At 35.6% G+C, this 12,194-nt stretch overlaps 1 protein-coding gene across 2 annotated transcripts; it reads right to left on the bottom strand.

Annotated features, from left to right (window-relative positions):
• Positions 1-1,707: 1,707 nt before the first annotated feature.
• Positions 1,708-10,743, bottom strand: LOC147072675 (uncharacterized). 2 transcript variants are annotated; one of them, XR_015070534.1, is made up of 5 exons: positions 10,575-10,743; positions 10,270-10,490; positions 7,776-7,994; positions 3,709-5,372; positions 2,587-2,893 (listed from the first exon to the last, which is right to left on the bottom strand). XR_015070534.1 is itself a non-coding variant. In XM_085945945.1 (4 exons), exons 2-4 carry the CDS (start codon positions 10,474-10,476, stop codon positions 4,593-4,595), a joined length of 1,206 nt encoding a protein of 401 aa, XP_085802071.1. In that variant the 5' UTR covers positions 10,477-10,490; positions 10,575-10,743; the 3' UTR covers positions 1,708-4,592. The 2 variants fall into 2 exon arrangements, 1 of the variants encoding a protein (XP_085802071.1); XM_085945945.1 differs by having other exon boundaries at positions 1,708-5,372.
• Positions 10,744-12,194: the final 1,451 nt, after the last annotated feature.

Below are 12,194 nucleotides of genomic sequence, written 5' to 3'. Positions count from 1 at the left end.
TTTCACTATAATAATGTTGATATAAATTATACTGATGGTTTTATAAATGCGTTTAAAAATTAATAAATGTAAAAAATCTTAACACCACTGCAAATTTATGTACTGAAATATGACTATATTCTAAAACATTAGAGCGAGAGATTTAAAGGAATACTATTTTATGTAATAAAAATACTTTATGCAGTCATCAAATGTTTAAAATAAATATAAAGGATAATAAGGCTTCAAAATTATATAAATAGATTATCTACAACGTTTAAGGAGTGTCCAGGATCATGGTTTGAAAATACAATAAAAACTTAACTTAAGAAAAAAATATAACGCTAAATCTATGTTATATAAATATTGTATTAATACAATAGAATCTCAATATAACGGACTAATGCGGGTGAGAGGGTGTCCGTTAAACCCGAAAGTCTGTTATTATATAAAAACACAAACAAAATCCTGTTTATTCGTCTTTGGATGATATATTCAGACACACCCGCTGTGGAGTGGCGTTAATGTTCGATGTCAACGTGCTTGCTTTCTGTAATCCTGCTTTGAAAACACAATCAAATTTTGTTTGTACTTTTGAAGTCTGCAGTTTCTTTATAATCAACTCTCTAAAATTACGAAAATGTGTGCAAACGTCAGTGCTACGTTCAGTCTAGAGCAGGACGGCATTATGACTCGAATTTGAGTGCTAGAGATATAACAATAACATTATCATGCTCAGAACATTGTTTAAAAGCGGTGATACTTGGATTTAAACATGTATAACATGGTGTTTTTAACAATTTCCATGTTATATCCAAAGTCCGTTATATCGAGGTTCTACTAAACAGGCAATTCCGCTCAGTTGAGCCACCGGTCAATTGGAGCAGCCGCTTCTTTGGTCCAAATTTACAGGAACGGAGACCAAACCAAGAAACTAACAGTAATTTACATCGCTTTAATACTTTGGACGCTGAAGACGCACGTGCATTTTAAAGGTGCTAATTAAAATCTCATTATATAGTCAGCAGTGAATGAGTTAATGGGACAGTAAATTTAATATCACAATAGATATTATGTTACACATCTCAAAAAATAAAAAGTACAAACAATTTGATACGATGCAATCTCATTTATTATAACAGCACTTCAAATCCTTTAAATAAGATGGCAGAGTTATAATTTCTTTTTTTTTTCTTGAAATCTGCAATAATCGAATCTCATATTATCAAGAAAGCTTCTTTTAAAAATAATTTTATGTCAGAAAATAACTTACATATTTTCATGTAAAGATAGCACACTTAACACTAATTATGTGATAGTCTTTTAAACACACTTTCTTATGTTAATACAGTATACTCCCGATTATCCGTGCATGAAATTAATTTTAAAAAAATCGCTCGCTTTCATAAACATGAACCTCGCTTAGGAAAATTCGAACTGATATTAGAAAGATTCCTGCAAACAAACCAAAATCACAGATTTTCTTAATAAATAATGAGTATTAAACATGTTTAAATAATTGTCTGCTTTAAAAATGTATAAATATTTTAAAAAGAAAAACCTATAGTTCGGATTATCTGTGTTTTTCGTTTATCAATATTAGCCCGAATAATTAGGAGTCTACTGTTTGGCGGGTCTCGTTGTTGAGGGACGAGATCGCTGTGATTGGGGATGATCAGGGGGTGTAGATGGAGAGTCGTCAGGAGGAGAGATGAGAAGTCGAGACTTGGTGGTTGCTCCGATGGATGGAGGAGCGAGTTTTATTTGCAGCGTAAACAGTCGGTACAAGAGTATGTTACAAGAGCATTATGTTATAATACTTATGATACTGTTCCGAGGTCCGAGTCTCGGTGGAGAGATTAAGATTGATGCTAATAGGTATTTAAACTGTCTAACTCATTATATGCATGAATATTCTGTAAATTGCGAGTCATTGCTAATGAAGTTTGCAATTGAGAAATATGCTGGCCTCCGCATTATTACTTTGAACGTTTCGATCCCATCGAAGAATGTCACACGTGTAGAATATGCTGACAGTAGATGCGATGATTGTGCGATAGTTTAAATGACTTACTAATTCTTACACTGTCGAAATAATGCTGACAAGGCCCGAAGTCATTGACCGCTATAACTGTAATGGATTAAATCTTTAATTTACCTTACACGGCACCTTACGAAGGCTAAGAGCAACCGTATACTGAGGTTCGAGAACAGATGTTTGCGACGGATACTGGGTGTGCGGTGAGTATGACTTTAGGAGTAACGAGGAAATAAGAGAACACATCAAGCAGCCTCTTATTACGTTGAGAATGAAGAGGCGACGTTGGATCTGGCTCGGCCACGTGCTGCGAATGCCAGAAGACAATTTCAACCTGACGTGCCTGTTCTTCAAGCCAACCGGATTCCGGCGTGCTGGACGGCTGCTAAATACTATTTATAGAGTGTATACGGCGGAGCTACGAGATGCTGGTTTGACCTGGAACGATGCAAGATGACTGGCGAGCGACAGGGATTCTTGGAGGCGCGCGTGGTGTCCATATGCTCTAACTAAGCGGCGGATATGGCCGAAGAAGAAGAAGAAACACCATAATATTTTTTTTTTTAATTAATAAAAGGTATTTCTATTTATTTCCACAACACGATTATTTACAAAATGCTGGATAATACTTACTACATAAACACTTCATTCAGTTGACTCTCGATTCAATGGGATAGATGGAAAAATTTATTCGCCGTGTAATCAATTTCTCAGTTAATCTATAACTATTGGAAATTCAATAACGATTGCAACATTCTTAAGTTATATTATTCATTGAATAAATACACAAGGTTTATATAAAAATTAGAAAATGTATGTATGTATTTAGCAGTGGCGAGGAGAAGTGGCGCACCCAGAGGGGGGGGCCAAGAGGCCCTGGCTCCCCCCAAGAATGAAAATTATCAGAATGATTTTAAACATTGAAATTGAAAGCCAATAAACTATACCTTTAAGCTCAGACAAGTAAAAACACGGCAAAAAAATGATTTGTAATAATTCTACAGCACCCTTTTTAGAAAAATTTCTTAGATTTAAATTTCTAACACAAAAATTTCGAAACACCAATGTCAGGTTTTTTTAGAAACCCAATCCCTAATGGAACTGTCAAAAAATTCTCGGTGTCCACCCGAATTCCGGAGTGGTGTAGGTCATGGCTGGGGAGGGCTGACAGGGCTCTAGTCTGGAGGCCCGGGCTGTGGGGGGCCCGGCGTGTCGGGTTGACCAGATAAGTGAGATAAACACACATCATAAATTAGCTTCAATAGTAAAAAAAGTCGCCTGCGGCGCTATTATACTTCATGGCCATGAACATTTTCAATTACTTACATAATTGTGCAATATATTTTTTGATTATTATGTGTCAATACTCGACAGCTCCATTATTAAAGTAGATGTTATAAAAATCGCCAATAATTCACTGTATAAGTAAGTACCCTTATTTGAAATTAAACACAATTTGAAAAACGTTAATGTATTGTTTCACACTGCCTTTAATCTTTGTGGTAGATAGGTGGCCACCCAAATATCCTAGCCTGATGTGGGGACCATGGTGTAGGTACACCAAGTGCAATAGACAAAAGACCGATAAACGAGAAATTAGGCTGTGAAGAAGAAAAAGAGCCTACAGGACTAATTTACATTCTCCTCCATGCCCCCCCCCCCCCCCCAATATTAAATCCTGGGTGCGCCACTGGCGAGGAGTGGAGATATGCTGTTAAGATCCAACATAAATAGTGGACACTAAACTTTATCAATCATACTTATTTGTTTGGTTTGGTGCCGGTAAGTTTTTGAAAATCAATTAAACCCTGCCTTACCAAACCATAATAGTTTAGGTATGCTATGGGCGATCCGACAAAAACAGTGCACTTTTTCAGTCAAACTTATTTGTTTTTGTTGAATTAAGAATACATAATTTACAGATGGTGTTCGTAAGTTTTTTTTTAATTCATTCATACAAGTCCTGGCTAAAGCAAACCATAATAGATAAAAAATATTCTTCTATCTATAAAATATCCAAAATTAAATATGATTCATGGCATCATTTGAAATATTTTATAGACGAAAAAATTTTGACGATTATCTATAATGGCTTGGTTTACGTAGGGTTTAATTGAATTTTAAAAACTAACCGACATTATTCTGCAATTTGTAGTCTTGGTTCAATGAAAACAAATATGCATGACTAACAAATTGTGGTGAGCACTATTTATGTTGGATATTAAAACCCTAACTCCACCCTTCGCCTCTGATATTTGGTGACAACATGATGCCATCCAGGAATCAGATAACTTTATAGAAAATCATAAAATATGGTCGCCTATATATTAAAGGAATTTGAAATAATACCTCGGTTTCATAATTGTTAGTAAATTTCGGCATGAGTTACAATTATTGTGCTGATAGTAAATGTGTCATCCGTAAAAATCACTTCTAAAAAGCATCTCTAAGTGGTGCTAATCACAAATATAATATTTAATGCAAAAAGTATTTGTCCCGCAATGCAAAAATGTTTATGATTTCATTACATAGTAAACTTTAGTAAATCGAAGGTCAACTGTCTTTGATAAGTAATTCATTTCACGCTATTAACCATTCCTGGAACCCTATACAGAAACAGTCCATCATCATCATAATAACAATCTTCAACTTTGTAGGTGCCTCCCTTCTTCCACGCTTTGTCAGGAATTTTTATTTTCTCAGCGAAAATACGAGACGGTAGAGTTTCGGGTTCGCTTTGAAAATTACTAACAGCAGTCACATTTGATTTAATTTGTATACTAGAATTGACAGGCTCCGATTCTTCAACTTTCTTACTTTCAACTTGTTCCGCCTCATGCATCGGCGAAACGATTAGCTTATCCACTAGAGATAAACTCTCTAAATTTTCTGATTTTTCAATAATATTGTTTCTCAAACCTTCAAGGGTATTTAATTGAGAAGTATTTTTATTGAGCGACTTATTATTTCTAACCGTCAAAGAGTTTGATCTTGATTTATAGTCGGACGATTCAACATCTCTGACGGCATCGTCAGCCACATATTTAATATCATCGGCCGCTTCTATTTGCTTTACACTTGCATTGTTTATAGGTTTTTGCTCGCGTATAACAATGCTTCCAAATTCGCCGACCGGTGCCTTTATTTTCATTTCGATCAACTGAGACTGTCTGGTCGCTGCCTCGGATCTTGGAGGAATGACTCTTTTTGTAAATTTCAAAACGTGTGCTTTCAATTCAGGCGTCATGTCTTCTATAGTCCCATTTTTGAGTTCCTTCCAATTTCTAAGAGCCGAACCATCATGCCGGTCGATACGTGACTGTGAAGCTGGTTTCCAGACGACTTTAATAATTTTCTGGAAGAAAAATAAAAATTAATACTACCAAAATATTTAGAATCTATATTGTAGTCATTTTTTCTGTTTGTTTTCAATAAAGCTCACATATGAAGGGGTTATCGCAAGACAATGATACGAGGGTGGGTCAATAATTCCTTAGAAAAAAGCATTAAAACAGTTTTTATTTTTGTATTTTTTTTTTATTTCTCAACATAATCTCCTTGGAGCTCAATACACTTGGTTAGACGTTTCTCAATTTTTTTTAAACCGTCAGAAAAATAAGTTTTCGGAAGGTCCTCAAAATAAGCATTTGTCCGATCGATGACTTCTTCATTTGAAAAAAAACGTTGTCCACTTAGCCATTTTTTTAAGTCTGGGAAAAGGAAAAAGTCACTGGGGGCTAAATCTGGCGAATACGGTGGGTGGTCGACCAATTCGAACTTCAATTCTTCAATTTTAGCCATTGATCGTAAACATGTGTGAACACGGGCATTGTCCTGATGAAAGAGGATTTTTTTCCTGTTTAAATGAGGCCGTTTTTCTTCAATTTCGTTTTTTAGCTGGTCCAATAAAGATGCATAATAATCCCCTGTTATTGTTTTTCCTTTTTCCAAATAGTCAACGAAAATAATTTCACGTGCATCCCAAAATACAGTAGCCATAACCTTACCAGCTGATTTTACGGTTTTCGCCTTCTTTGGACATGGTTTGTCTTCGCAATCCACTGCTTTGACTGTTCTTTCGTCTCGGGAGTATAGTGGTGTATCCATGTTTCATCTACAGTCACAAAGCGACGAAAAAATTCATCCGGATTGCGTTGCATGAGCGACAACAGGGCTTTAGAGGCCACCACCCTATTGCGTTTATTGTCGACTGTGAGCAAACGCGGCACCCATCTTGCAGAAATATTTTTCATGCCCAATTTGTCATGTAAAATAGAAATGACGCTACCTTTTGAGATCCCTGTAACCTCAATTATCTCACTCAACTTTAATCTTTGGTCACTTAACACCATATCGTGGATTTTGTTGATCATTTCTGGTGTAGTCACCTCTACAGGACGTCCTGAGCGTGGTTCATCCTTTGTTGATGTACGACCACGTTTAAATTCATTTAACCAGTTATAAATAGTTGCAAGTGAAGGAGCAGATATGCCGTGAACTAAATTCAACTCATTTTTTATTTCCTTTGCTGTTAACCCTTTTATATTAAAATGTTTAATAACAGCTCTAAACTCAATTTTCTCCATTTTCCATTTTTCCATTTTCCACAAGCAAATTTTTTTTTTAAATGTACGAGAAACACACAACAACCCGACCAATCTGATTGAAACTTCGCAGCATACTGAATCGGTAGTGCCGCTGCATGAAAACAAACCGCTTACAGTACTAGTCGCGCCACCTGTCGGCTTTTCTAAGGACTTATTGACCCACCCTCGTATATGCTACATAATTATGAATTTGTTGATTTTGAATAAAACCAATTCCCAGGGCATACATACACTCACGTTTTACTTAAGACACTTTTAAAAAAAAAAAAATACACAGATGTCTCAATAATTATGATCAATGTATAGTTCTTACAAATTCAAATTTTGCTATAAAAATGGTTATAACAATAATATGATATGCCATGCCAGTCAAAATTGATATCGGTCAGTCATCCACGGCTTCTGCTCCGAACAGAATAATTAGATGTGAGATATATCGAATATTTTAATGAGGATAGTAATTTTTCCTGTGACAGTGAACGAACAAGAACATTAAATTGCTCATATTTCCAAACTATGTTTCTATGGCAGGCATATCATTGTCTTGCAATAACCCCTTAATATTATTCTGTTTTGTAAACCTAAATGTCCTTTTAAACGACAGTTCTGTTGTCCGCTCAGTCGAGGTTTCCGTTTTGGTCTGTTCAGTTTTGAAACGGCGGTGTATTTAGACGATCAGTTGTCCATTCAGTCGAGGTTTCAGATGCCAGGTCAATTCGGAAACGGCGGTGTATATTTACGTATTTTTTTATCCACAAAAAATTAATATTATTTTTATAAATACCTTCGTGGTTGGTGTAATGCAGTACCTATATTTATAGAAATTATAATATTTCAATCCAATTTAGAAAAGTAGTATTAAAATTAATATGGCAACATACTAATTTACATGTCAATTTAACTGGCAACTCTAAAAACGGATACCATAATTGATAGAAAATCTATCCTGTCTCGTCTCCGTTTTGGTTTCAGTCGGCCGCTTCAGTTTTGCATTTACATGTCAGTTTATCTGACGGCTGAGGGAAACGGAGACTGATTGGATAGCAAAACTGATCGTTTAAAAGCACCTTAAAGAACAAAAATTTAAAAGAAAGTGCCCACAGTGTAAATAATATTGTAGATAATATATAAGTAAATATTTGTTTACAAACCCGAACTCCATCTTCATTAATGGGAAAACTCTGCGCTAGTCTTTCTGGTGTCCATTCCCGAGGATCCGTCTGATGTAGATGGCGAATGTGTTCTTTTTCACTCCACGTTAAAAAATTGGGCGACTGCTCATCGAAATATTTCTGACTAATTATCCTCCTTTTCAGCAATTCGCGGCTCCGTGTGGCCTCTTCTTCATGCTGACGATGTGATTTGTGAACCTGAAATAAATGGATATATTCAATTTACTGAGTAGCTAACAAAGGAAAGTCTACAACACCATGAGCTATGATCAAATGGATGTAAATTCAATGTTAAACAATGATTTTCAGAATGAGAGAATATGATCATTTTATAGGGGTATGTGGCAAGGGGCAAAGACATCTTATGGTCATACAATGCCCTACACAGCCATCGGTTTCAAATACAACATTTACGGTGAACTGTGATATGGCCAACTGCGTACATATAATTTTCCGGACACAAAAAAGTACATGGAAGTACCTACATAGAATGAGTCAAGACCCTATTTTTTAAATCTATGAAACAATGTCTACTCACTCACGCAAGTGGAATATATCAATATCTGAAACGATTTTATTGTAGCAAAACGAGATCAATGGCTTTAGTAATCCAAACTCTTTAATATTGTAAATTCTTATTCCTCTCGTGCACAGACAAGAATAGGTATAACCTCTGCTTTATATAATATATTAATTGGTATCAAGTAAGTGCGCATACATGGGGGGGGTTTGGGTCTGGACCCCCCCCAGGAATGAGAAAAAATGCAAATTATTTAGATTAATGGAATACCACTTATTTTCCTTTTATCGAACAATCTTCTCAACGGGTTGGTTCCTCTCCTTTCAGCATTCTATGACACGCGAAGCCTGTGTTAAGAACTGTGGCACTCATGAAATGGTGCAACCATCTGAGGCAAGCAATGTTTATTTTAATATGTTGATGTGGCATGTCTAAAAACCAAGACGCGAACGATCCTAATAATTATGACCGTTAGGCCACGTACATCTAAAAACTACTGACGGATGCCACAGTTCACAATAACACATAGTTATAGCAGCCAAGTGTTCATCGCTAGACTCAAAGCACGGAGTGTCTGGGTATAGGAAGTGTTCCCGGAAAAGTTTGAAACTGTACGTAAGTGGAAGGCAGTGGCGAGGGGTGGAGGTAGGCTGTTAAGTTTCAACATAAATAGTGCACTCTAAACTTTGTCACAAATACATATTTGTTTTCATTGAACTTAGAACACAATTTGCAGATACAGGTGGTTAGTTTTTACAATTCAATTAAACCCTGCCAAAACTAAAACCATAATAGTTCAGGTATGTTGTGGGCGATCCAACAAAAGTGCATACTTGTTCAGTCATATTATTTATCTGTTTTCATTGAATTAAGAATACATATTTCAAATCGTGTTGGTTAGTTTTTTAAAATTCATTAAGCCCTGCTCATAAACATAAACAATAAAAAATATTTTATAAACAAAATATTCTTTGACTATTATCTACTATGGCTTGGATTAGGCAGTTTAATTAAATTTAAAAAACTATCTAAACATTGTAGTTTTAGTTCAATGAAAACAAATATGTTTGACTAACAAAGTTTAGTGTTCACTATTTATGTCAGATCTTAACAGCCTATCTCAAACCTTCGCCACTGGTAGAAGGCCGGGTGAACTTCGAAGTCAGTGGCACCTGCTAGGTTTTAACTCCAGCTCCTTCCGCCCGCAAATCATTATGGATATTTCTTGTAAATGGACCGAACCTACAATTATTTTTCTGTGTGCCAGCTTGGTATCTAAACATGAATGTCTATTATATCTTTGTCTGTCCCTCTTCTCTTTATAATTGTATTTATGTCGGTGCTTGTGACTGGTCCTCCGCCGTCTTTATCTGTCAGTCACCATTGTTGAATTCAGCTATCTATTTGTCATCGAATTAAGTCCAAGACATTATAGTATTTCGGCAAAAATTATAGGACGTGTTGAAAATGTAAGTTTTTTGTTTGTCACATAAACATAATGGAGAATTCGAGAAATTCCAATGCCCTGCTTTATTTAAGCACCCCTACAACCGAAAAATGCTAAACGGTTAACCGTCATTAACTGTCACATTAGTTTTTTAGACTACGTCCATAGACTAATATACTTACTACGTCACCCGCTTCATGTTATCTAAAAAATGACGTGTGACAGTTAATGGCGTCGCCCAACGGCGTACGATTCATGACCCCCTAACCTAACCGGCGAATTCAATTAATTCTAGTTTGCAAAATTGTGGTATTTTTGACGTTTATACTTTTTTTATAGTACGCAGATCAAAATGTACTATAATTATAGTTCGGTTGGCAACACTGCGCTCAACGACAGATGGCATTGAGCGACGGCGTAGAACCAGTCACAAGACCCTTTATCTCTAATTCAGTTGCGTGATCTGGAGAAGAAACAAACATTTAAAAAAAAAAGTGTAATCTTACAGCTGAAAAGTCACTCTCCATGTTTTCGTACAGGTCCATGTCTGGACCGATAGCCACATCATCACCGTCTTCTTCCATGGCTTTTAGCCGGTGCCTAATTCCAGGATTGGTTGGAAGTGCATGCTTTTCATGGAAAACCCTTGCCGATCCCTGCCTCCGATGGCCAGTTACGGTTGTGGATATCGCTCTAATAAACGTACGGAACATTTTATGTTGACCACCTGAAAGAAATCATCGTTTAATTTAAAAATAATAATATGACTGTCTGATTTGGTAAATCTATTTGGTCAATATTAGAATATTACTTGATAAACTTGTCTTCTAAAATAGTATGTTTACTATATAATGATGGAATCGACAGTTCCGAATAGTCGTATTTCTTCTGATCTATATTAAATGACAATATTTTAAAATAAATAAACGAGGAAGTGACAGATAAAACAACATAACCTCGTAAATTTTAGTTTTAAATTCATAGACACGAATTTCAAACGACAAATCAACTATTTTTTTAGTTGATGACCACACTGAATTATTTTGGATTTCGCGAAATAATAACATTCCCTATTAATGGGTACAATAATGCCACTAATGACAGTAAATTTACTAGATTCTAGTAAAATAAAATTAGTAATATGACGTAGGTACCTGTTTGAAAACATTAAACATAATACAGATATTTTAATTAAAAAATAAATTTTTAAGTATTAAAGTAATTTCTGTCTGTTGAAAGTTCATTTTAGACTGGTAGTAGCACACACTGTCAGATTCTGACAGTGCCGATCGATTGTCCTCGGTAATGAATAAATTAAATGTCAACTGGATCGTTTACTGGAGTCGTGGCCAAATAGAAAGTCCTCCTTTTCACATACGATTCAATCGAAGATCGGTGACAATTGAATTGACCATTACCGAGTGTTCTCGATTACCTAGGCAGTGGCGGCTCGACGACTTTCTAGGTCGTAGGGGTCACATCTAAAAACTGTGCTTAAAAATATTAACTTAATAATTAGGTAATAATAATAATAATTAATATAGACTTATGTTACACCCCCGAATGGTCCGCATTTGGGGATGTCTCTGTGTATCTGGAGAGGCCCGAGTTGGTATCAAATCCAACAAATAGTAAGGGTTGATCACGAAAATAAATAATAATAAAGCCGGCAATGCTGTAAATCACGACCGTTGAAAAATATTTGCAACGTCGCCATTTTTCGACAACGCTCTCGTTGAAAGCGAAACACAAGATGGCGGGTAATACGCAACAGACGGCCAGAAAGTAAACACTGTTAACTCGCGCTCCATATAAAAGAAATTGTAGCTGTGAAAAATTTTACCATTAGAATATATTAACGTAAATACATCTCGTCGTTTCCATCACAATTCCGGTGTGTTATTTGTCCACCTCCAAGTCCTGAATCCAGACGAAAATCCATGCAAAGAAACAAAGTGACAGCGTGCTTTTCACTTTCGAAAATGGAGGGAAATGATACTTATCATAGTCAGTTCTATCGTCAGTTCATATGTCAGTTCAACAACAACATACAGCGAGCGTTTTACTCACCAAGGGGTCATTATTTGATTCGCTCTCCAGTATGCGTAATATACTAACGCTAATGCATTCACATCTTTTGTAGAACGATATTTGCCGCGGACAGCGAAAAATAGACGCCATAGCTCTCTTAATTTGTACATTTATGTGTCACCGTGAAATAGGGCGTATTTATTTTGATTGATTATCTTAATACCACGTAATCGTCATTATGTTATTACCTACCTACCTACATAATTTACAATCATTGCTTTATTTATTTATATAATAATAATAATTATGTATAATTTCGACGGGTTTAGAATGATAAAATAAATTAAATAGTTCCTTTAATCATGTAATTAAGTAGATATATTATTATTGTGACAATAAT

Source organism: Rhyacophila brunnea, unplaced genomic scaffold (genome assembly GCF_057557595.1).
Source record: "Rhyacophila brunnea isolate RB1 unplaced genomic scaffold, BYU_Rbru_1.0 scaffold_19, whole genome shotgun sequence".
Taxonomy (NCBI): Eukaryota; Metazoa; Arthropoda; class Insecta; order Trichoptera; family Rhyacophilidae; genus Rhyacophila; species Rhyacophila brunnea.
Note: the sequence above shows the minus strand (reverse complement) of the source record. Positions and strands in the feature narration are given on the sequence as shown.

What these genes read in the sequence shown, in the direction of transcription:
- LOC147072675 (XM_085945945.1), bottom strand. Translation starts at nt 10,476, where the DNA reads ATGTTCCGTACGTTTATTAGAGCGATATCCACAACCGTAACTGGCCAT. An exon ending in TGGAGAGTGACTTTTCAGCT is followed by an intron (nt 7,995 to 10,269) that starts GTAAGATTACAC and finishes CATTTATTTCAG; the next exon opens with GTTCACAAATCACATCGTCA. An exon ending in TTAATGAAGATGGAGTTCGG is followed by an intron (nt 5,373 to 7,775) that starts GTTTGTAAACAA and finishes TTTTTCTTCCAG; the next exon opens with AAAATTATTAAAGTCGTCTG.